General features: G+C 54.9%; 11 protein-coding genes across 11 annotated transcripts; 8 read left to right on the top strand and 3 right to left on the bottom strand.

Annotated features, from left to right (window-relative positions):
• Positions 1-155: 155 nt before the first annotated feature.
• Positions 156-1,820, top strand: G647_03730 (uncharacterized protein; the record flags this gene model as incomplete). Its single annotated transcript, XM_008728075.1, has 3 exons — positions 156-218; positions 270-454; positions 506-1,820. 3 exons carry the CDS (start codon positions 156-158, stop codon positions 1,818-1,820), a joined length of 1,563 nt encoding a protein of 520 aa, XP_008726297.1.
• Positions 1,821-3,610: 1,790 nt separating this feature from the next.
• Positions 3,611-6,027, top strand: G647_03729 (uncharacterized protein; the record flags this gene model as incomplete). The annotated part of the gene is made up of 3 exons (XM_008728074.1): positions 3,611-3,748; positions 3,800-4,374; positions 4,425-6,027. The coding sequence occupies 3 exons, from the start codon at positions 3,611-3,613 to the stop codon at positions 6,025-6,027; spliced, it is 2,316 nt and encodes a 771-aa protein (XP_008726296.1).
• A 516-nt stretch (positions 6,028-6,543) lies between these two features.
• On the top strand, positions 6,544-8,417 carry G647_03728 (uncharacterized protein; the record flags this gene model as incomplete). The annotated part of the gene is made up of 3 exons (XM_008728073.1): positions 6,544-6,581; positions 6,636-8,080; positions 8,128-8,417. The coding sequence occupies 3 exons, from the start codon at positions 6,544-6,546 to the stop codon at positions 8,415-8,417; spliced, it is 1,773 nt and encodes a 590-aa protein (XP_008726295.1).
• Positions 8,418-8,767: 350 nt separating this feature from the next.
• G647_03727 (uncharacterized protein) lies at positions 8,768-10,321 on the top strand (the record flags this gene model as incomplete). The annotated part of the gene is made up of 2 exons (XM_008728072.1): positions 8,768-9,015; positions 9,073-10,321. 2 exons carry the CDS (start codon positions 8,768-8,770, stop codon positions 10,319-10,321), a joined length of 1,497 nt encoding a protein of 498 aa, XP_008726294.1.
• A 1,425-nt stretch (positions 10,322-11,746) lies between these two features.
• Positions 11,747-13,030, bottom strand: G647_03726 (uncharacterized protein; the record flags this gene model as incomplete). The annotated part of the gene is made up of 6 exons (XM_008728071.1): positions 11,747-11,995; positions 12,052-12,171; positions 12,222-12,274; positions 12,332-12,422; positions 12,535-12,700; positions 12,747-13,030. The coding sequence occupies 6 exons, from the start codon at positions 13,028-13,030 to the stop codon at positions 11,747-11,749; spliced, it is 963 nt and encodes a 320-aa protein (XP_008726293.1).
• Positions 13,031-14,245: 1,215 nt separating this feature from the next.
• On the top strand, positions 14,246-16,066 carry G647_03725 (uncharacterized protein; the record flags this gene model as incomplete). The annotated part of the gene is made up of 5 exons (XM_008728070.1): positions 14,246-14,462; positions 14,533-14,875; positions 14,930-15,050; positions 15,183-15,260; positions 15,311-16,066. The coding sequence occupies 5 exons, from the start codon at positions 14,246-14,248 to the stop codon at positions 16,064-16,066; spliced, it is 1,515 nt and encodes a 504-aa protein (XP_008726292.1).
• Positions 16,067-16,518: 452 nt separating this feature from the next.
• G647_03724 (uncharacterized protein) lies at positions 16,519-17,403 on the top strand (the record flags this gene model as incomplete). The annotated part of the gene is made up of 3 exons (XM_008728069.1): positions 16,519-16,595; positions 16,656-16,729; positions 16,796-17,403. 3 exons carry the CDS (start codon positions 16,519-16,521, stop codon positions 17,401-17,403), a joined length of 759 nt encoding a protein of 252 aa, XP_008726291.1.
• Positions 17,404-18,176: 773 nt separating this feature from the next.
• G647_03723 (uncharacterized protein) lies at positions 18,177-19,471 on the top strand (the record flags this gene model as incomplete). Its single annotated transcript, XM_008728068.1, has 5 exons — positions 18,177-18,546; positions 18,608-19,099; positions 19,156-19,235; positions 19,293-19,379; positions 19,439-19,471. The coding sequence occupies 5 exons, from the start codon at positions 18,177-18,179 to the stop codon at positions 19,469-19,471; spliced, it is 1,062 nt and encodes a 353-aa protein (XP_008726290.1).
• A 192-nt stretch (positions 19,472-19,663) lies between these two features.
• Positions 19,664-20,668, bottom strand: G647_03722 (uncharacterized protein; the record flags this gene model as incomplete). Its single annotated transcript, XM_008728067.1, has 1 exon — positions 19,664-20,668. One exon carries the CDS (start codon positions 20,666-20,668, stop codon positions 19,664-19,666), a length of 1,005 nt encoding a protein of 334 aa, XP_008726289.1.
• Positions 20,669-21,259: 591 nt separating this feature from the next.
• Positions 21,260-23,270, top strand: G647_03721 (uncharacterized protein; the record flags this gene model as incomplete). Its single annotated transcript, XM_008728066.1, has 2 exons — positions 21,260-21,525; positions 21,641-23,270. 2 exons carry the CDS (start codon positions 21,260-21,262, stop codon positions 23,268-23,270), a joined length of 1,896 nt encoding a protein of 631 aa, XP_008726288.1.
• Positions 23,271-24,428: 1,158 nt separating this feature from the next.
• On the bottom strand, positions 24,429-25,976 carry G647_03720 (uncharacterized protein; the record flags this gene model as incomplete). Its single annotated transcript, XM_008728065.1, has 1 exon — positions 24,429-25,976. One exon carries the CDS (start codon positions 25,974-25,976, stop codon positions 24,429-24,431), a length of 1,548 nt encoding a protein of 515 aa, XP_008726287.1.
• Positions 25,977-26,364: the final 388 nt, after the last annotated feature.

Below are 26,364 nucleotides of genomic sequence, written 5' to 3'. Positions count from 1 at the left end.
CAACCAAGCGAACTCCTAGCAACATTCAAGTACAGGTCGGTCGCACCCGTGCTTCTCGACTTCCTTCCTCCTGCGCAGGTGGCTCTTTCCTTCATTCCCCTTGATTGGACCTTTTCTTTTGCACAGTCCACTTGTTGCCAGTGGTGTTTGTCAAGATGGTCGTGTACACGTCAGATGCTGCTGCGTTGGAGGCAGCGGGAAAGAAGGAAGTATTGAAGGTAAAGTTGGTGCCGCCCTGTATATGCGCCAGTCGCTAACTGCCACTGCAGCGAGAATGGAACTTCTGGGCTTTGCTGGGCATGTCGCTGTGCACTCTGTGCACGTGGGAAGCCACGAGTGCCTTGTTCGCCGGCGCGTATTCCAATGGCGGTCCTGCCTCGGTCGTCTATGGGTTCATTGTTTCGGTGCTGGGGACGCTTTGCATCGCCGGTTCATTCGCCGAGATGGCTTCGATGTGAGAATTGAGCCCCATGCAACAAAGAGAACACGCTGACGAGGAACGCAGCTCACCCATTGCCGGAGCTCAATATCACTGGAGTGCTGAGCATTCGCCCCCGAAATGGCGGGCACTCATCAGTTACGTCCAGGGATGGGTGACAGTGACCGGTTGGGTCGCTGCTGTGGCATCGGTTTGCTTCTTGATCGCTTCGATGATTCAAGCCGTGGCTGTCCTCAACTACTCGGATTACGAACCCAAACGGTGGCACGCCACCCTCATCATGATCGGTTTCTCCGGCGTCGCCTCCCTAGGAAATACGTTTGGCAAGAAGTTCCTCCCACTCTGGGAGACCCTAGGAGGACTCTTGCACGTTCTGTTCTTCTTCATCGTCTTCATCGCGATATTGGCGACCAGCACAAAAGCGAACGACAAGGATGTCTGGGGTACGTTCATCAACGCGAGCGGTTGGGACAGTGACGGAGTCAGCTTCTGCATTGGCTTCCTCACCCCGGCATTCGCCCTCGCCGGTGTTGACGCTGTTGTACACATGAGCGAAGAAGCCCACAACGCACCTCTCAACGTCCCTCGAGCTATGATCGGGTCAGTGATCATCAATGGATGCGCGGGTTTTGCGTACATCATCGCCGTCCTGTATGCAATTACCGATGCCGATACGATTCTTTCGACACCAACCGGCTTGCCCATCATCGCCGTCTTCTTGCAGGCCACCAACAACCAAAAGGCGGCAACTGCCATGATCACAGCCGTCATCATCGTCTTCTCCATGAACCTCTTCGGATGCACAGCTTCAGTGTCTCGTTTGCTCTGGGCTTTTGCAAGAGACCACGGGCTTCCGTTCTCCAAGACGTTCGCCCAAATTTCATCGCGGAACAGGTGCCCCACGAATGCGGTGGTCCTGCTCTTCGTCTGCGTCTCCCTCCTTTCTCTGATCAACATTGGATCTACCACGGCTTTCAACGCGCTGATCTCCCTGACGACCTTGGGCTTCTACTTCTCGTACGCCATTCCCACGATCATGTTCGCCATCCGCCGTTACAATGTTTCCAACCCGATCGTCTTCGGACCTTGGACAATGGGCAAAGTGGGCCTGGCGGTCAACATCCTGGCGGTCGCCTTCTGTGTCTTCCTCATCATCTTTTTACCGTTTCCACCGTTCCTTCCTGTCACTGGTGAGAACATGAACTACGCTTCTCCTGTTTTCGGGGCGGTTATGATCTTCGCGACGCTCAATTATGTTCTGCGAGCTCGCAAGAAGTTCACGGGCCCTGTCAAGGAAGTTAGCAGCGAGACCAGCAGCGAAGAAGTTCCTCACGAGTCCGTCATGCCAGAGAAGCACATGGCAAACTCGGAATCATCTTAGAGCATCACTGCAAGCTACATGGCGTTGCGGGCTGGAATTATATTCCCGGGTCTGGGCAATTAGCCTCGGCGCCGGACGGAGTGACAAGCCTAGGGACAGTGTCACCGCGGGCGTGCTTCGCCAATGCACATAGCTTGTACCTACTTCTTCTGTCTTGTTAAGGGGCTGCATTAGACATGTGGAGGGATTCCCCTTCGCAGTTCAATCCTCACGCTTCCCATGCAGATTTTGTGCAGAATACGAGGTTCCCCGTAAGGCTGTCATGGCGCAGTCATTCCAAAAATACAACTGGTAAGGCTTGTCAGATCGATCAGCGGCCACGTTGTGGAGATCGCCAGATCCGATCGTCACTGATCGACGGGTATACCATGGCAACAGGAATTACACTTCGTGTCGCCGTGTGGGAGTGGCATTATCGACAGCCACAAACTCAGTATCTCGCCGGCAGGCTGTCAACAGGAAGTTTCGACGGGCCGTGTCTGTCCTCGACTGCCATTCATTCACGGTTGCCGCGGTGAAATCTCGCAACTATGGTCGATCGCGCATGCGTTACTACAGTACTCAGCAGGAAGTGAACATCACTTCGTCTACAGAGGATTCGTCTTGCACATCCGAATACTCCGAAGCGATTGAAGTATGTGTTGAGGACGACAGGAGAAATCTGCGACAGACGTGCGGCCAGCTGCAACTCTTCGATTTCCTTGGCCCCAAGAAGCACGCGATTTGATCGTCGTAGAACGCAGCACGTAAGCAGAAGGATTTAGTAGTGTACGAGGTACTTCGTACGGAGTTTATAGGGAGCAATTCTTCCCAAATCCAATTGTTTCAGTTCCTAAATTTGGGCTAGAGTATTGGTCATACTACAGCAGGGGCGCATCTAATTGCCATTCCCAGAGGATCGTGAGGGTGTTTTTCTTCCTCACTCAACTGGGAAGTGGGACGCCTTTTGGGTGCCTCTCGTCTATCCGTTATGATGAAATGATAGTCCTGAGCAGCCCCCTGAATGGGACAGGCACCGCCAGTCGGGCCCCCAGCGAGCCGCTAATTGCCCCTGGCGTCAAAGCTTGGCTCTGGTTGTTGCTGCTCGACGTATCGTCTTCACTCTTTGACTCTCCACTTCCTCTATCATCACCGTGGCAGGTCTGGCCAGGAGATTTGAATCTTGTCCCGCACACGCGCTTGTCCTCGGTCGGCTTCCCTCGAGTCTTCGAACACCACTTCTCGGAGCGCTGTTGCCCGCATACGACATCGGATCTCGAAGCGCGACGCCGCTCAAACTCATCCCCCCTTGGTCCTCAAGCCACCCGAGCACCTGATCTTCCTCCTCAAGCCACCCAAGCACATCATCTTCCTCCTGATCCGTCCTCATTGAGCTGTGGGCGGTGTTTGAGGTCGTGTCATCCGCCGGGTCGATGCAGCGAAAGCACCCAAGGACCCCTCCTGGTGATTTCGGCCCCAGGGAAGGGAGGGACTTGCGATATACCGTGGTATAGCCGTCCGTGCAATTTCGGTATGGATCCAGTGGGATGTGGATAGCCTTACCTGGGCGGCTCGTCGGAGGTTAAGGTTTGAGGTCTGTCAAGATGGGCACATATGGCTCCGTGACTTCTGCTCAAGAGCCTCTTTCTTCTCTTTCTTGCTTTCAACGCTTTTACTTTTCTAACGGTCCTTACATTGAGTTTGCGAGCCTTTGCTTGCGTCCAGTCCTTCCTTGGGTGCTCTTATAGCCCAGCCATTCTTTTGTTGTTGTTTTCCGAATCCGCTCATTTTTACCCACAAACACCTTGAAAATGCGTTCAAACACCGTCATCACCAGCGTGCTGGCGACAGCATCTCTGCTTTCCACTACCATTGCGAAACCGATTTTCAGTCCAAAGATATTCACCTCCTTGGCGGGCCCTGCAGAACCCCAACTCGCGGTATATTGGGTGAGAATATGTGTCTGACTGGAGGCGCGGCTTCGGGCTGATCGTGTATAGGGACAAGGACCGGGACAGAAACGGTTGGCCGAATTCTGTGCGGACACGACCTTGGATATCATTCCCATTGGTTTCGTCAACATCTTCCCCGACGAGACAAACGGACCAGGAAACAACTATGGAAATGCGTGCGGCAGCGAGCTTTGGGTGACCCCCGATGGCAAGCAGACTCAGATGCTCACCCAATGTTCACAAATCGCCGAGGATATCAAGACTTGTCAAGATGCCGGCAAGAAGATCTTCGCATCCATCGGAGGCGCATCCCCTGGAGGGAACTTCCTCGCCTCGAAGGAATCTGCCGTCGCATTCGCCGACTTCCTCTGGGGTTCGTTTGGCCCTCTCCAGGACCCTAGCTTGAAGGACTATCCCCGGCCCTTTGGCACGGACACCGTTGTGGATGGTTTCGACCTTGACCTCGAATCGGGGCCTGACAGCTTCTATTCTGACTTGGTCAACGAATTGAGGGCCAAATTCGCTGAGAGCACCGGCACATATTACATCTCAGCTGCTCCCCAATGCGTTGTGCCAGACGCTCACCTCGAAGATGCGATCGCGAACTCCTATATTGATTATCTGTAAGGATATCCCTGGCGTTGACCGCGTGCATTATGCTAACAAGGGCCAGGTTCATCCAATTCTACAACACTGACTCCTGCTCCGCAGCCTCGCTATTCAGCTCGGGCTCGCTGAACACAAACACCGACATCACATTTGGTTGGCTACAGTGGCTCGCGGACAATTCGCAGAACAAGAATATCAAGATATTCCTCGGTCTGCCTGCGTCGACTAGCGCCGCTCATTCGCAAGACTACCTAAGCATTAGCAAGGCCAAGTCCTTGATCGAGGAATATGCATGCTCCGATACCTACTCGTCTTCCTTCGGAGGTGTCATGCTCTGGGACGCAACCTACTCGGAGCAGAACACCGATCCGGAACTCAATGGACAGAGCTACGCGTACAACATCAAGGAACTCTTTGGTCAGCTCTCTTGCGCGAAGACACCCCAGGCGCCAGCTACCTCGACAACCACCGTCACCACCATGGCTACCACATCATCTTTGACCACTAGCACGACGGTGTCTGCTTCTCCAACGACGGTTGCTGCTCCTGCAACTTCCACCTCAGCCTCGACAACCACTTCCACCACCACTCATGAGTATGTCCCTGGCACCACCACCAGCAGCACAACTTGGGCTTCTCCCGCTGCCACTAGCTCGAGCAGCACGACATCCACTTCCAGCTATAGTCATGTTGACGTTGGCGGTACAACCTCTTTGAGCAGCTCAGCCTCCACCACCAGCTCGCACGGCGTACACGTTGGCGTGCCCTCATCCAGCAGCTCCAGCAGCGCCAGCAGCGCCAGCAGCACCACAACGTCCGCCACCCACCAAGCACGCGATGAGACCACGTCCAGCAGCTCCAGCACGACCACCACCACCTACAGCCATCGTGTTGGAGATGTCACTTCAACTAGCAGCCCGGGAGCCGCCACAACAACCTCGACCTACTCCCATGGCCATGGCGACTCGCACTCCAGCCCCACCTCCTCGGCTGCTGTCAGCTCCACTACCAGCAGCTACTACTGGGGTGACTGGACCACCTCTGACAGCAAGCCGGTTGATGCGGCAACGACGAGTGCCGCCACTACATCAAGCTTTGATTGGGCTGACTGGGAGGCCTCCAAATCCTCTTCGACAAGCAAACCAGTTGACCCGGCAACGACCACCTCCAGCTTCGACTGGGCTGACTGGGAGGCCTCCAAGACCAGCACCACCACCTCCAGCAAGCCCGTGAAGGCCGCCTCAACCTCCACGTCGAGCAACTTCGACTGGGCTGACTGGGAAAAGACCGCCTCGACGGGAAGCTATACACCACCAACTGCCACCGCCATCATGACCCAGACCGTCGTGCCTGTCAAGCCGTCTGATGGCGCTGCCGTGGTCGATCACCCCTCCGGCCTCTTCAGCGGCTACACTGGCCCATCTTTCGTGGTCTCTACGGCCGTGAAGCCGGCCGAGACCTCAGTAGCAACGGCGTCCGGATCCCTGACATCTGTGGCCGCCGCATCAGCGACCAACAGCGGATGGCTCGCGCCATCCTCTGGTTCTTCGACCACTCCAGTTGCGCCCGCGACCTTCACCGGTGGCGCGGCCCAGCAGGAGCTGCCGGGAGCTGTGTTGAGCGTGGCCGTTTGTGTGGCCGTTGCTGTCGTTGGCTTGTTCTTGTAGAGCGTTTCATGAGCGTGACAATGTAGAAAGAGCGTGGAGGGGAATGTAACGACCATCTTGCATGTATACATAGCACGGCAGGCTCAGGCATATTTGGACGCCGCCAACCTTTGCAGCGTGTTTATCACCATATTATCTTCATATATCTGACTTTAACCCACCACATTTAGCGATGTATTGCATATGAATGCCACCGCGAACCCATTGAGGACGACTGTTTTGAGAGCATCTATCTTCCCACCGACTCTTTCAGTAGCATGGTCGCCTCGCCACCCCGGTCAGGCACGTGTTCACTCGAATGCGGTAAATTGTTTGTGGTGCGCAGGAGAAATTGGAAAATCTTCGGGAGTCGCGGTTCATGATCGAGTCTCGTTCCCGCCTCGTACCACCCTCAGTCCTAAATACAGTACGTAGAGGACCGCCGCCACGGTCAGCGTGCGTCCCTTCCTTATGACGCGTTGAGTCGAGTCGCTCTTTCCTCAGTCCTTGTATCATTAGTCTCCCACTCGTTTCAACATGCCAGTCACCCGTACGCAGGCGGGCAAGACACCCAGGTACGCAGCGACGGTGCGGTGTCCCTTGATGCGCTCCATGCTGATTAGGCCCAGGAAAACCGTGCACCCAGACTATGTCGAGACCCCTGGTACATACCGTAAGCCGCGATCGCGCAAGTCCACGCCAGCTCCAGAGGATGCGGATCTCGGAGAACATGCCAATGGCGTTGACGGCGACGCGACAATTATCAAGACTGCACCGAGGAGTAGCCGGAAGTCGTCGCAATTCGTCGACGGAGCCGCAGAGAAAGAGATGAACGGCCATGCCAATGGGTATGCCAACGGACACGTCAAGTCGGAAAAGTTGAATGCCTATGCCAGCAAGCAAGCCCCCATCGCAGAGCAGCAAGCGTCTTCCGACACTCTGGTGGACGGATGGCGACCAGGCATGGACCCCAAGGTCGATACCTCCGGGCGCTTCGAGTTCGGCGGCGCATGGGGCGTCACCGCCATGATGATCGGCTTTCCAACCCTCATGTACTACATGTGGATTGGCGCGACATACTACGATGGCCAATTCCCCATGCCACGCGATGGAGAGACTTTGGCGGACTTCTTCCGTGGCATGGTTCGCATGGCCTACTACGGCGCCTGGCCCTCGGCGAAAGCCTGGGCTATGTACTGGATCTTCTTTGTCTTTGAAGGCGCTTGCTATTGCTTGATGCCGGGCATCTGGACGAAAGGCAAGCCCTTGCCCCACGAGAACGGACTGAGGCTGGATTACTACTGCAGCGCCATGTGGTCGTGGTGGACCACCATCATTGTAGCGCTCGGTCTTCATTTCTCGGGTCTCTTCAAGCTCTACAACATCATCGATGAGTTTGGTCCGCTCATGTCTGTCGCCATCATTTCAGGCTTTGCGGTCTCAATCGTCGCCTATGTCTCGGCAATCTATCGAGGCAAGGAACACCGCATGACCGGATCTCTCATGTACGACTTTTTCATGGGTGCCGAGCTCAATCCACGCATGTTCGGCATCCTCGACTTCAAAATGTTTTTCGAAGTTCGACTGCCATGGTACATCTTGTTCCTGATAACACTGGGAACGGCTGCCCGGCAATACGAAAACTACGGATACGTCTCGGGCGAAGTTGGATTCCTGCTCATGGCCCACTGGCTGTACGCAAATGCATGCAGTAAAGGTGAGGAACTCATTGTGCCGACCTGGGATATGTACCATGAGAAATGGGGTTTCATGTTGATTTTCTGGAACCTGGCTGGCGTCCCGTTGACATACTGCCATTGCACTATTTATCTGGCAAACCACCATCCGAGCACATACCCCTGGAACAAGTACGCCCTTGCTGCACTGTACGCGGCCTACCTCTTCGTGTACTGGGTGTGGGACGCGACCAACAGCCAGAAGAACCGGTTCCGCGCGAAGCAGTCTGGTGGTGCCGTGACACGCAAGGCTTTCCCTCAGCTACCATGGCAGACGGTTGAGAACCCCAAGATCATCACGTCAGAGAATGGGGGCACCATTCTTGCTGATGGCTTTTGTGAGTCCCCTTCAGATTTAATTGTCACTATACTGACGGCTTCGCAGACGGCTATGCAAGGAAGATTCACTACACTTGCGACCTCTTCTTCGCATTGTCTTGGGGAGCAGTGACGGGCTTTCGGTCACCATTCCCTTGGTTTTACCCCGTCTTCTTCACCGCAATGATCATTCACCGGACCCTGCGAGACATTGAGAAATGTCGGGCCAAGTACGGGAAGGCCTGGGAGGAGTATGAAAGACAAGTGCCGTACCTGTTCATACCTGTGAGTCAGATGTCTTCTTTCCGCTTCGGCCCACGCACAACGTTACTGACCTCCTTGAAGTATGTATTCTAGATTCTCAAAGGCAGCAGCTCTGTCTTGTGACTGTCGCCTCTTGGCGGAGGTGCGCAGTCGCACTGTCCATAAATATCTGTTCCATTAGCAACTTGATAGCGCCCCAATTCCCTTTCCCTCCCAAGCCTTCTAACTTCTAGAGACATCATGCTATATATATGATATGGTACCTGGCCAATGTCCAAGGTAGCCGGCGCGGCGAACATCGACGACATCACACCATCGTACCGCTGAGCGCCGCGGAGGATGCAGGATGTCCTTCACTGTCGTTGTCACGTCTCGAGATTTTTCTGCCGTCGCTCCTCGTCGTCGTCGCCGTCCACGACATCATTGTCATCTTGGCGCCCACAATGCAGAGGTCAAGCCGAATATTTCCACCTTCTTTGACTCTGCTCCTCTGTCTCTGTTTCGAAACTCGACAACGTCAAGCCTTTTCTTCATCTCAGCTCCGCTCGATCAGCTCCTCAAAAGCTAGATCCACAGCTGAGATCGACAGCAACAAGACAAGCTCTGCTCGGAGCATCAGTAAAGACAGAGATCCTCCTAGCAGCGACAAGACAGGTTCTCCTCAGGGCATCAGCAAAGACACAGACACGGGGTATGTCTGATGGTGCTCTCAAAAGTTGACCCCCAGCTCACTAACCTCTCGCTTCAGTGTCACGACCTCGACCTCGACCTCGACCAAGGCGTCCGCGACAAGAGCAACACCGGCCGGTACGCTCCTCCTGTGCCATAGCGCTCAGGCCAAACAAGAACTGACAGTATGTGGCAGAGCCAGCAAGATGAAGATCCCAGCAATCCTCCTTCTCATCTTCGCTGCCGCCCTGGCCATCTTTGGCCTTGAAACCGTGCCTGCACGGTCTATTGGCGACGCGCCGTTGCTCTTGGTCCCCGCCTCCTCGGTTGCTGCTGTCTTGGTCTCTGGCTCTGGGTCCCTGGATCCTTCATTCGTCACCGCCCTACCAACTCTGCCGACCCTGCCATTATCGGTAACGGACGCTCCTGCGCCTCCGCCCTCAACATCGGAATCTGATGAGCCATCCGACCTGCCACCAGTAACTATACTGGTGACGATCATCTCTCCGGTGTCGATGTCGTCCGCCACAGCCACAGTCACGGTGGTTGAGTTTTCTGTGAGCTTGGTCACAGCGACGGTCACGACAACGCTAGTCACAACGCCGGTGGCTTCTGTCCCGGTAGTCACTTCGGTGACTATTGTGACGACCACCACCACTGCCGCCAGCGCTGTGACCAGTATGCTGTCGTCCACCGCTGCTACCTCGCTGTCCTCCCCTTCCCACCGCCACCAGAACCTCGCCGCCATCCTAGCCGGCACTCTGGGTCCCCTCGCTCTGGTCACCGTTATCGCGTGCACGGCCTGTTGGGTTGTCGTCCGCCGTCGTCACGCACGCAGTCGAGCTCACCCCTCGACTGTCCGCGATAGTTGGTACGGCTACAACCAGGGCTGTTGTACGGCGTGTGGCGGTGGTGCCGGTGGCGAGGGGAACCCCTCTTCGTACACAACGGTGGAATCACCGCTGTGGCAGTCGCGTGTGCGTGCTCGAGCCCCTCGTGCCGATGTGGTCGAGGAGGAGGCTCGCACAAGTTGTGACACCATACCGTTTCCGCCGTTTGTTGTTGACGAGGAGGAAGAGGAGCAGCAACGGCAGGAACAGCGGCAGGTCATGGAGGGCGACAAGGAAGAGGGCTGGAGTGTTGCTGATTATAGCAGCACTAGGAGCGGTGGTGGCAGCGGCGGTGGCAGTGGCGGTGGCAGCGAGGTCGCGGTGTCAGAGACGGGCACCGTTGTTGTGCACCGGCCTGAGGCTGCTGTTGTTGCTGGTGGCGGTGATGGTGAAAAGGGCCTGCGTCGTCGAGCCGGGTTGGAGAATCTACGTAGTTAGAGAGGGTGCGTGTCTGTGTCTGTGGTGTGTCGTTTGTCGACGGCGGCGGCCGTGGTGGTGGTGTTGGTAGCGGCGTCAGGGTGTTGGTTAGGATGGCCACACCGATACAGGCAGACAGACAGACGGAAAGCATGGCGCTAGGCCAGGACCGCGCAACACAATGCCCATCCATGCGATGTGCATGAACAGGACACGACGTTCTCTTCCTTTTCTGTTCTCTCATGGATACTTACCTGGTCGTGAAGATCCCGTCCTGTTCGCCATCGTCCGCCTCCACGTGCTGTATTGATATATACGTAACTAAATAGAGTCATTCTCATGAAGCAGACATGAGCAATATCAGTAGCAGTAGCAGCAGCAGCAGCAGCAGCAGCAGTAGTAGTAGTAGTAGTAGTAGTAGTAGTAGTAGTAGTAGTAGTAGTAGTAGTAGTAGTAGTAGTAGTAGTAGCAGCAGCAGCAGGAGAGTGAGCATGAGAGTGAGCATGAGAGTGAGCATGAGATAATACGTAGGTCTATTTCATTGAAATCAAGCCCAGTCTACTATAATACCATGCTATGGACTTTAGACCTTCAACTTCCGACCTTAGACACGAACCAAAGACAAAGTCAAAGTAGGAGGCACGTCTCATTGTCCAGGGGGTAATTAATACGTATGCAGGGAGTAATTGATGTCGACGAACTAATTGACGTTTTGGGAGCAACACATCTAAGAGGAGTTCCATTGCATTGCATTGCATTGTGTTAGTAGAGTTGAGTTGAGTTGCGTCGAGTTGAGTTGCGTCGAGCTAGGCTAATCTCCAAGTGAGTGGGAAAAGGACAGAGGTATACTCAGCACGGAGTATGAGCACAGATACATACATATATATGGACAGATAGACAGTACCTTCAATATAGGGAGGTAGGTAATATTGTTGTTTGATTTCCCCGGCGAAGATCAGGCTTAATTAACAGGTAGCTGTGCACAGTCGAAGGAGAGTCATTCACTAGTGAGCGAGCGAATTCACGGCGCTGGTGTCAGGGGCGAAGGGGTCCAGGTTCTGCTATGAAGATATTTCCATTTCATTTACTGCCCCGTCACCGTCAATTTCGCTAGCACCAGGGGCGATGGCGCGATGGCATTACAAGAGTAACAAGGGGTCAGGAGCCTTGTCGGTCGCAGTAGGTACAGGCTTGAATACGGGGCAGCACTGGAAAGTGCTGATGCTGTTTGAATACGGGGCAGCACGGGAAAGTGCCGATACATATAAGTACCGGTTCGGTGGAGGGATTGGACTGAAGAAGAGCGTGTGAGACAGACCAAGAGTGAGTCGACAATCCCATGCTAGAAGAGTATGCCATTTGACACTTGGCTCACCCCTGAGATGAATACCCCTATTCATGAACTCCTACATGCGTCCAGCTAGAATACCTTTTGTTATCCACCCGTTATAGACCCTCCTGTGACGGCGGTTTCCTCCCATAAACAATATGCAGGCGCGTATACAAGTGGTAGTTGGGGTTCTGTAGGTCCTTTCTCGCGCCAGCTAAAAGAACCTCCACCTCGGCGGGATCCCAATTCAAGACGCGCGTAAACAGTGCGAGGCTGTAAGCTTGCATCGCTTCAGTCATGAGCAGATTCATATACGAGCCGAGATCTTTCAGATGCTTTTCCTTGGGCCAGGTTGAGAGCGGCACCTATAATCTTCGTATGAGCCGCTTGACTGGTTTCCTCAACACGACCAAGCACTCACCTTGTAGACCATGTGCTCGACATCTTGAAAACCTGCTTCGTCGACCATTCCCTTGATTTGTGGGCTGATGTTCATTATCCGCCCGAACTTCTCGGCGGCATTGCTGAGTTCTGTCTGCCACTAAAGAAGCATCAACTATGGTCCAACGCGCCAAGCTGGGCTTGCCGTACTGTGTGCCATGAAGAATCTTCAGGCAGACTGTCGTCGTCTGTGCTGCCCCAGGCTGCAAGTGCCCGGTCATCAGTTTCGCATATCTCACTGTAGCTCGAAATGCGCTTACCCTCAAAATCGATCACTTCTACCCATCCTCCGGGTTTGAGGTTGTCCATGCACTGTCGGAAAAGCTTCTTCCAGTCCGCTATACTACCGCCCTGTGAGCGAGTCATATTAGCGAGTCTCTGTCATCAACCATCCCTGTGCTTCTGGCCCCGCACTCTATCATTTGGGAAAGAGTCGATGCTCAAAGCAAGTGCGTCGACGTACCATATGCCCGAGACGAATATAGTCAAAAGTGCGCACAAAAGTCCAATCTGCCTCACAGTCATCGATCATGAATTGTATGTTGGGTGGAACCCAGGTCGGCTGTATGGGAGAGAGGTCAGTCGCGACCACATCCGCCATCGGAAACATATCGGCTATCTGCATTGCCCTGTACTTGATAAGCCACGGTCGTCGCGCCGTCAGGCCGAGCTTACCATATTCCGGTACCGGTGCCAATATCCAGCACTCGTTGAGGTTCTCGGATGGGCGATTTGTACAACTCTCCACCCAGAACCATAGACTGCACGTGATGCAACAAGTCGAGTCTTTCCTGCTCTTGCTCATCGTTTGGGGCAAAATATTGGCCAGCTTTGTAAGAGTGATAACGGCGGCCATTCTCGTATTGATAGTCAAAAATGCTGGAGGCTATCGACGTCGACTCCGAGTAGTCTCCGACGCTTTCCGCGTATGCAGAATCGACGTCACGGTCGTCGGCCATGACAAAAACCGAGCCTTGTGCGCGTGTACGTCACACCCTGCGGTCTCTGAGGATCATGGTGCTGTAAACGGTGCCTTTTGCTGGGTTTGGGGAGAAAGGAAGAGCTTCAGTACAATCGGAAGGTAGCGTAAGAAAAGAGTTGATGAGGCTCCGGTGATGAGAGTTCATGTTGGATGTGGGCACCATCTCGGCCACACATATGCCACTTCGCCCCCGGATGGCATGATAATGAGCGTGTTCGTCCAGGGAGGCGGCGCGAGAACGAATGGAGAGCGAATAGAAAGCTGTCTGCAAGATCAGCATGTTGACAGAAAACGGTGGCTGCGGAGTTTGCGCAGTTGATTGTGAGCACAATGAACCGAAGCCACCACCCGACACTGGGCATTACACGCACGTTGTCTGTGGGCCAGCAAGGGTGGTAGACGCCATCGCCCGGGATTGACGCGATGTCAGCACTCGGGATTGGCGGGCAGCCGCACAGCGACACGGCAGTAAACTCGTCCGAAGGAGCCAAAAAGGATTGAGAGCGGAGGATAGAGCTTGAGCGAGGCCCACAAGCACATGGTGTTCGTCGTTAGGTCGGCGCTACTTGCGCACGCGAAGCTCTCGCCTGCGATGCTGAGCGGACCATCAGGATGCATTTCGGCCATGCAGCATGAAAGGCATGACTCGTGCAGGTTACACAGACGATGGAAACTGTGAATGGGTCTCAGAGGAAAGTGAAGGCGATATGAGTGGCAAGTGAGGAGTGCATGAGCCCCCGCTTCTAGGCATCCACTGCAGGCCCCAGGCATTTCACTTCTGGGGCACCTGCTAGATTTGCTCCCGGCGGCCAAGGAACAGCAGGGGTATGCATCAATGCTTGCCTATCGTGTATCTCCCAGCCATTGCCCGGCGGAATTGCCAACTGTGGCTGCAGATGGATCGCAATCAATGCAACGCTGATTCGCAAGTGTCGCGTACCCCTGGTGGTAAACGGAGCGATGGCCAGCACAGAGACATCCCCGCCTCTACCTTCGCAGATAGGCAGTGGCTTTATGCAGAGACCTTACGGAGTCGTGGTCGTAGCGATGAGCGTATGCTATCGCCAGCTTTGCAGATGTTCTGACTTTCAAGTCAGGTGAAAATGAACATCCATGTTCGCACTGCGTCTGTCGTGTTACTCTGGTATCTGCATTCTTCTCCTTGATTGACTTGCTTCGGGGGCGCATAATTATGGCATTCGAATCTTACCTCAAGCTGGCCGCCTCATTGGCGGTGGCGAGCTTTGGTGGCTTTGCATGCCTGGTCCTCTACCGCTTGTTCTTCCACCCGCTGTCGAAGATCCCGGGGCCCAAACTTGCCGCGATCTCCCGCCTCTATGATTTCTACTACGATTGCATCCTGGGAGGCAAATTCGTCTTCAAGATCGAGGAGCTACATAAGCAATACGGTGAGTCGAAATGGGTTCTTGCCTTGTCTCACAGGCACATGAACGCCATGCTCATCAGCATACTCGATAGGACCCATTGTTCGCATAGGACCTAACGAGGTCCATATCCACGATCCGGACTTCTTTGACGAATTCTATAACGTGACCAGCCGCCTTGACAAAGATGGCTGGTACTATGCATTCGTCGGCTCCAAGGACGCAGGGTTCGGGACCGCCAATGTCGACCTTCATCGGGCCAGGCGCAAGGCCATGAGTCGCTTCTTTGCAGCCTCTGCCATCTCCAACCTCGAGTCGTCGTCGCGAGAGAAGGTCTCCAAGCTATGCCAACGGCTACGCTCGATGCGCGAGACGGGCAAGCCGGTCAATCTCTCCAATGCTTTCCGGTGTCTGGCTGCCGACTCTGTGACCAACTAGTAGGTCGCCGCTGTTTTTGACACTGTGGAAGGCACCAGACTCATTCCACGCAGTTGCATGCCGAAAGCCTTCAATCTGCTGGATTCGATTGACTTCGCCGATGACTACAACCGCCAGGCACGTGTGATTTCACATATTGCCGCCTGGCATCGTCACATCCCCATCATTATCCCGGTAAGTTCCTCTGCCGTTGTCAAGTTCCGAGCAACGAGGTGGATTGTCTTCCACGACCGAAAGCAACAGTCGCCATCAATATTCGTCCCGGATGTTTTCCCAACCGCACTTCTGACCTGCCGGGAGCAATAGATATTCATGCGAATGCCAAGATGGGCAGTCGCTGCGACTTCAACAGAGGGAGCCGTGATGGCTTTCGACTTTCAGACAGTAAGAAAGCACATATGGAGTCAATCCTCCGATAACCTGACGATCCACAGGATTTGGCGCGACAAGCCGCCGACGCCGTTCACGCCGAAAAGCGGAGCGACAAGTCCGTCCTTGACGGAATCATCAATTCCGATGCCATCCCGGAGAGCGACAAGAGCGTCGACCGAATCACACAAGAAGCTCGAACGCTCGTCGGCGCTGGTAGCGAGACGACCGGGAATGCCCTCGAAACCATCACTTTTCACGTCCTAGCCAACCCCGACAAACTTCGACGGCTGAAGGAAGAATTAGCTCAAGTGGTCGAAACAGCCAAAGGCTCAGCAGACCCCTTGTCCAACTACAGCACGCTGCAGCGCCTGCCGTATCTCACAGCTGTAATTAATGAAGGTCTTCGTATCGCGTGCAGTGTCTCTGGCCGACTTGCAAGAGTAAATCACCGGCAAGCGTACACCTACGCCTCCTACCTTCTCCCTCCCGGGACAGTCATCAGCATGGCGATCCGAAGCAACCACACCTTCGAGCCGGTGTACCCGGAACCATTGATGTACAAGCCCGAACGTTGGCTGGTCGAAGGTGAAGAGTTAAAGCGGCTGGAAAAGTATTTCGTTCCTTTTGGCCGAGGAGGGAGGAGCTGTATCGGCAAAGAGCTGGCCCTCATGAACCTCTATCTCACCATTGCAGCGTTCTTCCACCACTTTGATCCCGAGCTGTTTGAGACGACGAGGAAGGATATTGAGATTGAGCATGACTATTTCTCTCCGTTTCCGGCGGTTGACTCAAAGGGCTTGCGGGTCATGCTCAAGTGAGGAGAACTGAGTCGATACTAGACACATAAGCGAGTGCGCCTGCGAAGACGTACTATTTTTCTTATAGATACCGTCAACCTCATCTGGAGGTGGATATACGGAGTAGCAACCCTAGAATGCGAAGCTGTAACAGTGGGAGCCAACCAATACGCCCGCTCGCGACACGACATACGAGATACGGGGGTTACGGGGGTACGCGGAAAGAGGTACCTCTCGGCTAATAATATCCCGGCCGTGAAGCTTTTAGACGAAGCCTTCTATTCATCTGGAGACCCCGGCGTTAGTATAGAGGAACTGTTCTGCCTAGCTCGTTGCCGTCCATTACAAGGTTGCGAAATAGATTTCCCTCGAGCTTACTTTCTAGACCGAGCTCGCCGCCACGCGCTTTGTCTTGCGATAGAACGCGTTGAACCGGGACCGACCAAATCGAAACCGTTGCCAGCTTTCGCATCATGGGCCTGGAACGCAATTTTGCTGGCGATGTCAAGGCGCACTTGGGATACTGGGGATCTCCGACGTCTGTCGCCAAGTGAGTCCCTGGCACCACAGGCCCTAGCCAAGCCGACATCTGCTGACCAGAGGCCACCAGCTTTTGCGAGGAAGACTACTCGGTCACGCTCTATGTTGGCGAGTTTGTGAACAGTTTCACCAACCTAGCATATGGTGCGGCCCACCTTTCGAACAAGCAATCACCTGCGGCTTCAGCTTGAGCTAACCTGCCAACTTCAGTCTACTGGGCGTTTCGCACTCTGCTTCCAGGAGAGAGCCTGCTCACCCAGCCCAGTAACCTCGCTCTCTTCTTCGTCGGTGTCACGTCTCTTCTCTTCCATCTCACGCTGAAATATGAGACCCAAGTCTGCGACGACCTGTCCATGTTCTGGGTTTGTGCAGCCCTGGTGTACGAGCTGTACACGCTTGGATGGTCACGGTCCGCCAAATTGGCCTTCGGATCGGTCCTGACCATGGCGCTCGGGGTCATCAGCGCCTACCATTACGCGCTGCATCAGCTGTGGCTCCACAACACGACCTTCATTGCCCTGGTCACTGCCATCTGGCCGAGGGTGCTGTATCTTATTCGAACTCGATTCAAGGGGGAGGTCAAGCGGTACTGGACCCGCGAGTTCCGGGTGGGTGGCCTGTGCTTCCTCATGGGCTTCGTGGTGTGGGTGTTGGACTCGGCTTATTGTGGCGCCCTTCGCGACGCCAGGAAGGCGTTGGGCATGCCGTTGGGGTTTCTGCTGGAGTTGCATGGATGGTGGCATATTCTCACGGCTGTGGGAGCTGGATATTGCATCCGAGTCACCAAGGTGCTGACGAAAGAGCAGCAGTCGCCTTGAAGGCAAGGATGATCCAAGTCATCCATCCGGTGCCTGCAGATTCGCTTGATCGCAACAAGCGAGTGCGGTCGATCGTCAGATTCACGTCAATCTGAACCAAGCGGTGGGTGCACCTGGCACACGCCGGCGGGTACTCCGTCCCTAGATGAAGGCTGCGGCGCGGGAATGAATTCACCGCCTTACGCAATCTCGCTCTTCCTAATAAGAGCCTGGCTGGATCCGGGAATCGATCCGGGCGTCGCAAAACCCGCCGAGGCCCCCGATTGGCGCTCGGCCATCGGAGCCGAAGCCTCTCGCCTAAGCGACGGAGCCTCAGTGACTCTCTCACCAACTCTTCATCCTCCCTTCACTCCTCTGCTAGCTGATCGCCGCATACGTCAACCGGAACCACATTTCCACCATCGTCGATGGGACCGAGATAATGGTGGGGGAAGTGATCCTGTTGGTAGCAAATTGAACAGAGACTTCCAAGAGAGCTTCTTGTTTTTTTATGAGATACGCGACGGCGCTTACGTGGTGGCTGAACCCCGCCTTCACCACCTTTTGTCGTCGTCTAACGTCACCTGTGTTTTCACGCGTTGGTGATCACGATGGTGTGGCCAGTCCATCCATCCACACGACTTCAGCCTTCTGCTCTGGGCTTTCCGATACAAGCCAGGGATATGCTGATCCGGGCTGATCCTCGTTCCAAGGTAACCAAGAGTTTTCTGTTGAACTACTCGCATCTTTGTGTCTGTTTCCCGTCTATACCATTCTGTCTGGCACACACAGACATGCCTCCCCTGTCTTTACGAACTCAGTCAATCCTGTCGCGCAACTACATATCTGGCGCAGGTTCAATAGCACGATACTACAGCAGTTCTGGGCAATCTCTCATACCCCTGGTCTACCAACAACGGCACAATCGGTTGTTCTCCAGTAGCCTGTCCGCAACCGCGAGTAAAGGGCCTTCTACCCCAATGGAGGCCGTCAAAGAATCTGGCGTAGAGGCTCCGTCCATCAAAGAAAAGCTTCCCGATCCGGAACGGACACCATTCCGATTTCGTGAATTTGATCTTGAGGGCAAGGTTTTTGTCGTGACAGGTGGTGCGCGTGGTCTGGGCTTGATATTAGCGGAAGCGCTGATCGAAGCTGGAGGACAAGGTGGGTTGCAATCAAGTCGCACCGTTGAGCCATTCATCGCTAACCTTCCTTGCGCGTCCAGTGTATTGCCTCGATCGGCTGCCGGAGCCGGACAAGGAGTTCTTCACGGTTCAGAAACGTCTAGGTCCCAAGTATGGAGGCTCGCTCAAGTTCGACAAGGTTGACGTGCGGGAAGCCGGTAACCTGGATCGTGTTATTGAGGAGATCGCCGCGAACCATGGCCGCCTTGATGGCTTGATCGCCGCGGCTGGTGTCCAGAACGTCACGCCCGCCCTGGATTACACTCCCGAGAAGATCGAGGAGATGATGAACATCAATTACAAGGGCGTTTTCTGTTCCGCCGTGAGCTGTGCTCGGCAGATGATCAAGTATAAATGCAGCGGATCAATCCTCCTCGTTGCCTCGATGAGTGGAATGGTTGCCAACAAGGGCTTTACCTCGTCCGTCTACAACTCTTCAAAGGCAGCCGTCTGCCAGCTGGCGAGATCTCTGGCAATGGAGTGGGGAAAGATCGTGGATGGAAAGCCTATTCGGGTCAATGCCCTCTGTCCAGGTAGGTGCCCGAGTCTGGAAGATCGCGCCTATAAGACAATTCTGACGTGGAATCAGGAAACATCTTGACACCGATGGTAAAGAAGAATTTCGAGGACGACCCTAATCTGAGGGCGCTTTGGGAGAAGGAGAACATGGTAAGCTCTCGATCGACACCCCTCTTGCTGGTATTTTGACTAACAAACGCACCCAAGCTTGGCCGAATTTCGGAACCGGCAGAATACAGAGGCGCAGCTTTGTTTTGTTTAAGCGATGCGAGTTCATTCATGACTGGTAGTAATGTGAGTATCGGCGGCACCCTCGTTCTGGTTGTCGACATTTTACTGACGCCGGTCTACAGCTAGTCATCGATGGTGGTTACACAGCGTGGTGATGTCTCGACCATCGGGAAATATAGTGTACGAATATGTAGCAGGCTTTCGCTGTATATCAAAGAGTCACCAGTTGAATGATGCCGGGTTTTGCGTCCACAGTTCCGACCAGTGTCAGGACGTGTCGTCAATCTGTTACCGATGATGCAAAAGAGTCGCCATCTCCTCAGCGTTTTGACAGCAGCATTCCGGTGCTACAACTTCGACTCCTCTACCGGCTTGATCCGAAAATTCACGCGGGGGAAATGCAGCCTCAGTCTTCCTTCGCCGACGCTTGGCCTACTCGAGATGACGACCTCCTTCACTCCGATCGACACCAACTTACCTTTGTCGTGGTGCGTGAATCCAGACTCGACCGGCCAGATCTCAACTAACTGCCCCTTTCTCAGCTTCAGCGGATCTCTGGGGTCGATCGTACCCTCCTTCTCGAAGAAATCCGAAGCTAGAATTCGGTTCACGGCGTCCGTTGAGGACAACGCCTCCGGTATACCGTTCTGTGCTTCCTTCCTCGCCATGGCCCTGCGAAACCGGTCGACATATGCGAACGTCCTGGGGAACTGGTCTTCGCCGATGACTTCCTTTTCCAGATACTCAAACATGTGCCCTTTTTCTTGGAGAGCCCAGTCGAACGTCCAAATGGCATGGACGTCCGCCAACGTCGGTTCCTGCGTGGCCAGAATGTATTCTCGTCCGTCGGCCAACAATTCATGCTCCATCTGGTTGAAGTACATGCGCACATGTGACAGACTCTCAGCTCTGCCCTGCTTCAGCGTCTCAATGTCAAATTTGCGACCCGTCATGTTCGTCCGGTCTTGCAGCCATTCCTTGTCGTGCATCACCTCCGCCGCTGGGGGGATCAGGCCTGCTGTCCGCCAGAACGGTCCTCCGTCAATCAGCCAGTTCTCGAACAGGTGCTCCAGACCCTTCTCGAACGGACTTGTGCTGCTGATTCTGTTTTCGGGAAACAGCTCTTCGAGCTTGTCAATGATGAGCCTCGTGTCGCAGTATATATCGCGACCAATGGCCAGAATGGGGATTCGCCTGTACTGGACGCCCAGTTGTTGCAGCACTGGGCGAGGGAGGCGATTCAGAACGATGCATCGGAAGTACTTCAGCCCTTTGAGATTCAACACCCAGTCCGTCTTTCTCCCAAAGACCGAGAAGTCGTAGGTGAAGAGGATGATCAATGGCGGCATCATGGTGTGCGTCTTCAAGATCGTTGCTGTGGGCAGAACTAATTACGTCCAGAGACCGACAGCTTCGGACCGTCAGCGTCTTGAACGATTAGTCGGCTTTTGGTGACTGTACAGATGTACATCACACCCCCGCAGCTTGAGATCTCCTCGGTCCAAGCTGCATGCTACATTCCTCGTATGCCACAGAACGACCTCGGATCCATGACCACTCTCACTGGCCAGCAACAGAAGGATCACCAGTCGGTCCAGAACCGAGTCAGTGGCTCGCTTGGGTTTTCTGCATGCAAGTGCAAAGCCCCGCAGCATTCGTTCAATGGCGACACTGCTGGTGCTCACGGCGTTGACTCGACCCGGTCAACACCATGACTCGTGCTCAGCTATATAAATAATGTCTGCGAAGGTAAGCATTCGTTTCGTCTCACAGACTCGATAAAGGAGATCTATGACTTTTGTGCGTTGCGAGAAACTAATAGCTACTCCGACTGTAGCTCTTCGCCGGACTATCGAAGCACAACCTTCGTCGTCTGAAGAGCGGGCTCAGATTTCCTACTTAGCCGTCAAAGTTTATTGTCACCTCGCCGTTAACAATCGAAGATGGCCGACAACGAGCTGAAGTGGAAGATCCCCAAGAAGCGCGAGTTCCTCGGCGGTGACCTGGTCGCCCAAAGTCTGGCCCAACTGGGCGTCGACGTCTCGTTTGGTCTTCACGGTGGCCACCTCGACGCCTTCCTCGTCGGTTGCGAGTTGGCTGGCATCAGACTCGTCGACACGCGGCACGAAGCCCCGGCCGTCCAAGCAGCAGAATCATACGCGAAGTTGTCAGGAAAGGTAGGATGCTGCTTCGTCACAGCCAACAGCGGGTACGTTGTCCCCCACGGCGAGAAGCGTCATCGGTATAAATGACTGGAACTGGAATGAATACAGTCATGAAGCGATGATACTTCAGCAGCACTAACTACCACCTTGTGCTTCTAGGTTCTGCAACTCCCTCCCCGGCCTCGCCACAGCATTTGCCGACCGCTCGCCAATCCTCATGGTGACATCGTCGCCGCCGCTCCGAGACGCCGAGACGAACTGCCTCCAGGGCTTCCACGACCAAGTCGTGCTGGCCAAGCCCATCACCAAGTTCGCCCACCGCGTGACCAACGTGGAGGAAATCCCCCGGATCGTCAGCTACGCGTACAAGACGGCCGCGTCGGGCATTCCGGGTCCCGTGGTCCTCGACTTCCCGATCGACGTGTTATTCCACCCGCCCCGGATGGCCGCGCTGTCGTTCGGGAGCGTCATGAAGCAGACCGCCGTCTCGCCGGGCCCGGACCCAGCCGCTCTCGACGAACTGATCTCGCTGTGGAGCGCGGCGAAGCGGCCAGCCATCATAACCGGGACCGGCGCAGCGAGGACGACCAGCCGCGACTCACCGGGGCAGAGTCCCCTCCTCCGGCTCGCCCACGCGACGCACACGCCGGTATTCTACTCGCAGAAGTACAGTCCGGCCATCCCCTACGACAGCCCTCTCCGCGGCGGCAGCGCCAGCCTCCTGGCCTACCTGCCCTACATCCAGAAGCAGCAACCGGACTTCATCCTCCTGCTCGGCGCACGGACGGGGTTCCTCCTGGGCGGACGATCGGGCGCCCTGATCCCCAGCACGGGCTGCACGCTCGTGCAAGTGGACCTGGACGGCGGCGAGATCGGCAAATCGCACGCCGTCGATTTGGGCATCGTGGCGGACTGTTCAAAGCTCATCGCCGCGCTCCTCGCGAAACTCGACTCGCATACTGGTACAGCGACGAGTACGATCCCCATCCCCACCCACGACGCCTGGCTCTCCGACATCCACACGGTCAAGACGCTCCCGTCGAAATACGACGCCGACGACGCCGTCCGCCCCGACGGCCGCCTACACCCATACCTGGCGATGCGAGCCATCATGACGTCGCTCCCGCACGACGCCATCATCATCATCGACGGCGGCGAGTGCGGCGTCTGGGCGGGCTCGCTGCTCGAGCTCGCCCGTCCGGCCACCGCGATCGTCTCGACCGGCTACCTCGGCTTCCTGGGCAACGGGTGGGGTTACTCGCTGGGCGCGGCGCTGGCGTGCCCGGACCGCCTCGTGGTCAACATCCACGGCGACGGGTCCGCGGGGTTCCACATCCAGGAACTCGACACGTACGCGCGGCACGCGCTCAACGTGCTCACCGTCGTCTTCAACAACAACTTCTGGGGCATGTCCGTGGCCGGGCAGGATCTCATGTACGACACGGCCGAGGGCGCCAGGCCCGTCGTCCAGTTGTCCGGGTCGTGTCGCTACGACGTCGTGGCCAAGGGGTTCAACAATCGCGCCGTCCTCGCCAGTGGCTCCCTTCCGGATGTCGAGACCGCCGTGCGAGATATGGCGGGTGCGGGTGCGGGAGCAAACGCACCACCGGGCCCAGCGCTGATCAACGTCCTCGTCAGTCGTGAGCCCGTCACGGACGTCACCAAGGGCATGGTCGGCAAGACGGACGACAAGGACTGGATCGTCGTGCCGTATTATGACAACGTGCCGCGGCCGTATTATCGCGAGGACTTGGTCCGGAAAGGCGAGGCCGTCGCGAATGGGTCATAGCTAGAGTTGAGTTCTCCAAAAAAAAAAGGGGAAGAGACTGGAAGAGATGCATGTCGTACGTCGTAGAGCGTGGCATTCCCAAAATTTCTTATTGCGTTGATTACATTGCATGACCTGGGGCGTGGCATTAATGAATTATATTTTACTACGTTACAGAGAAGAGAATGGTACCTAGGTAGGCATGGCATTTCGCAATCCGCTCTACGCTCTACGCTCTACGCTCTACGTCCTGCGTCCTGCGTCCTGCGTACCGCGGACGGTCGATCTGACCTTGACTTCCTCCAGCGAAACATTCGACTAGTGATACTTTGATCTTGGGATTCAGGAATTGTGCGGAGTATGTCGAGACCTTAATACTGTATCAAGCGAGTCCGGTTGAGCCATGAGACTCGGCTCTCAACTCATGCTGTACACACCACATTGCAGCACACGGAAGTATACAGAGTACCACACAGCATAAACTCCTTTCCTAGCTCTAATGGTGCCAGGTCGCGAGTCAGGTTCTACATGTCCGGTGAAGGGTGGATGCCACGCAAGAAAACTCAGAGATCAGAAAACTACTTCACCCACTCAACCTCCCCCCGGGGCGACAATGGGTACTGTAGTAGATTCACCTATACTGGGAAGGATATCATACTCAGAAAGCGCTCTTAGGAGAAGCGACTGCCGCTCATTGCCAGTGATGGTTCTCAAAACTACATGGCAAGACATTTTGATTACTCGCTTGATGCAATGTAATGTACAGGGAAGTGGATGTAAGCAAGAGTCTTTGACTCGTGGGATCGTCAACCACCACCACAACCACCGTACCGCCTCTTTTACCGTGGGCGCAGCATGGATGATTTTGAGTGGCGAGCTAAGACGTGCCGAATTCTGTTTGTCCTGATGACCGCTCTTGGAATTCCGTACAAAATCTCGCACAACCCGCAACATCGTGCCGCCTCTCTCTCACTTCCCACCAGTACGACACGCGGCGGCGTCTTATTCTCTTCGACGAGGCGACTCAACCACGCTGCCTGGTACAGCTACCCGCTGAATGGCAGGCGGACGGCACAATAGTCACAACATGACTGCTTGGCAGGAGGGTCCGTCGTGGCAGGGTTGATAATGCTCGCTTGTACGACTCTGCGTCAAGATATCTCTGTTTCTCGGCTCAGACTATTGCCTGTGACTGCCATTCTGGCCGCTCTGAGCAGCATTCCGATAAGCACGGATATTTTCCAGGTCTTGCCTTCGCTGAGCCTCATAACGAGCAGCCGCATCTTTCTGTGCTTGGCGTTTCCGCTCCTGGGCTTTCTGTTCGGCCTTTTCCTTTGTCGAACCCATGGCTTTCCGCCACGTCTGTTGACTGGCGGCTTTTATAGAGTCGACTCCTTTGTCGATAAAGCTGCGCTTTGTTGGTTCGGCTGAAGCAGATGCTGGTTCTGGAGCGGGAGCTGGAGTTGTTGTGACCCTACCAGTGGTGTTGATCACTCGGGGAGAAATGTTCATGCGAGATGGAGGAATTCCTGCCGTCTTCGGGCCTTGGTTGGGGAGAGGATGCAGTTTGAGTAGTCTCCGCCATGTCGGATTCTGCAAAGATGTGACTTGTATTTGAGTGAAGAGGCCGTTGCAAAGAAAATAGATCTGCACCGCAGCCGGCTGGAACAGCATGAAAACACCGGTAATCACAGGAAAGACATTCCGGATCAGGGCCATTCCTGGCATGTCTGCCTGTGCATTTTGCGTTTTTGCGGAGGTGGTGACATTGACCCAAGTCATGGCGGCGGTGACTATAGGCAAGACGTAGTAAGGGTCTCCAACGGTTAAATTGCTTAGCCATAGCCAGTTTTCAGTTTCGAATGCTGGAACAGGCACATTGGAGCATGATCTCAGCAGATTCCATGCTCCATAACCCAAGGGAAACTGGAGCAACAAAGGCCTGAACATCTTGTTGAAAGCGAATTTGCCTTCCTTCTTCAGCTCCCTCATTTGCATCTGCGCCTCGAGAACTCCTGTTCGGTCATTGTTGTTGAGCGCCTCCCGACTTCTGGCCTGTATCTGTTTGATCATCGGGCTCATCTCTTGGAATCTGGCGGTCATGTCGGAGGCGGTAACTGCGAAAGGGTAGATAGAGGCTCGAAGCAGGAAGACAACTGCTATTATGGATGCGGACCAGGACAGTCCCGCGGTAATGTGGATGTGTTCCAGAAGAAACTGCATGAGTGACGTCGGGCCCCAGCCAAAGTCAAGACCACAGACATCTTTCAAGTATCCAATGCCTTCTGGGATCGAAGCAAGGTCGGCAGTATCATTGGCGGCGGCGGCTGCGTTCGTGTTCTGAGTCTGCAGCACCGAATTCTCGAGGTTTTGGAGAGCATCTGACTCGACCCTGCTACTGCCAGCAGTGTCGGGGCTGTCCGCTGTGGCATGAGACGCCTTGACTGTCCGTATCGGCTCGACGGTGGGTAGAGGGGTAGTGCTGCCGACTGCTGGGGAGGGTGAGGTGCTGGGAGATTGGACTTGGGGCAGTTCGTCTGCGGTCTTGCTGGAACCCCAGCCGAACAAAGATAGTGACCGAGTCTGTTGTATCGAGCTCAATCGACTCGCATGTAGTGCTGGTCTCCGCAGCGACCGGGATATCGAGGTGTGGTGGGAGAACTGTGCTGGGTCAGTTTTCTTTCCCTTGGAGGTCTTGCTGGAGCAAGTGGCATACGTATCGTGCATTTCTTGATCCGGCGTCTAACCTCGTCTGACCACTGTATAATCTTCGGCTGGTCAACCTCAACCCCGCGGACATCGACATACTGGGCGTCTCTCGATTCTCATATCATCGCGTCTGGATGCTCTGTAGCTTGGACTTGGACAAGAGTCGCGAGCGCCGCGCAAAGGGAAGGTGCGCCGAAAATCTCGTTTTCTGCATTGGAAGCGAGGCTACGAAAGCAGGGGCCAATTGGAAGATATACGTCGTTTTCAGGAAGTTCAGTTTCTATTCTTATGGCGAAAGCTTTCTATCAAGCTTCTGTCATGGTCTTGCTCATCATTCCATGATGAAACCGCAAAACCCTCATTCTATGCAGCTTCAGCTCTGTCAGCGGTGAGAGCTTAGTTCCGG

The sequence above is a fragment of the Cladophialophora carrionii genome (assembly GCF_000365165.1).
Source record: "Cladophialophora carrionii CBS 160.54 unplaced genomic scaffold supercont1.3, whole genome shotgun sequence".
Taxonomy (NCBI): domain Eukaryota; kingdom Fungi; phylum Ascomycota; class Eurotiomycetes; order Chaetothyriales; family Herpotrichiellaceae; genus Cladophialophora; species Cladophialophora carrionii.
This window is presented reverse-complemented; position numbering and strand designations above follow the sequence as displayed.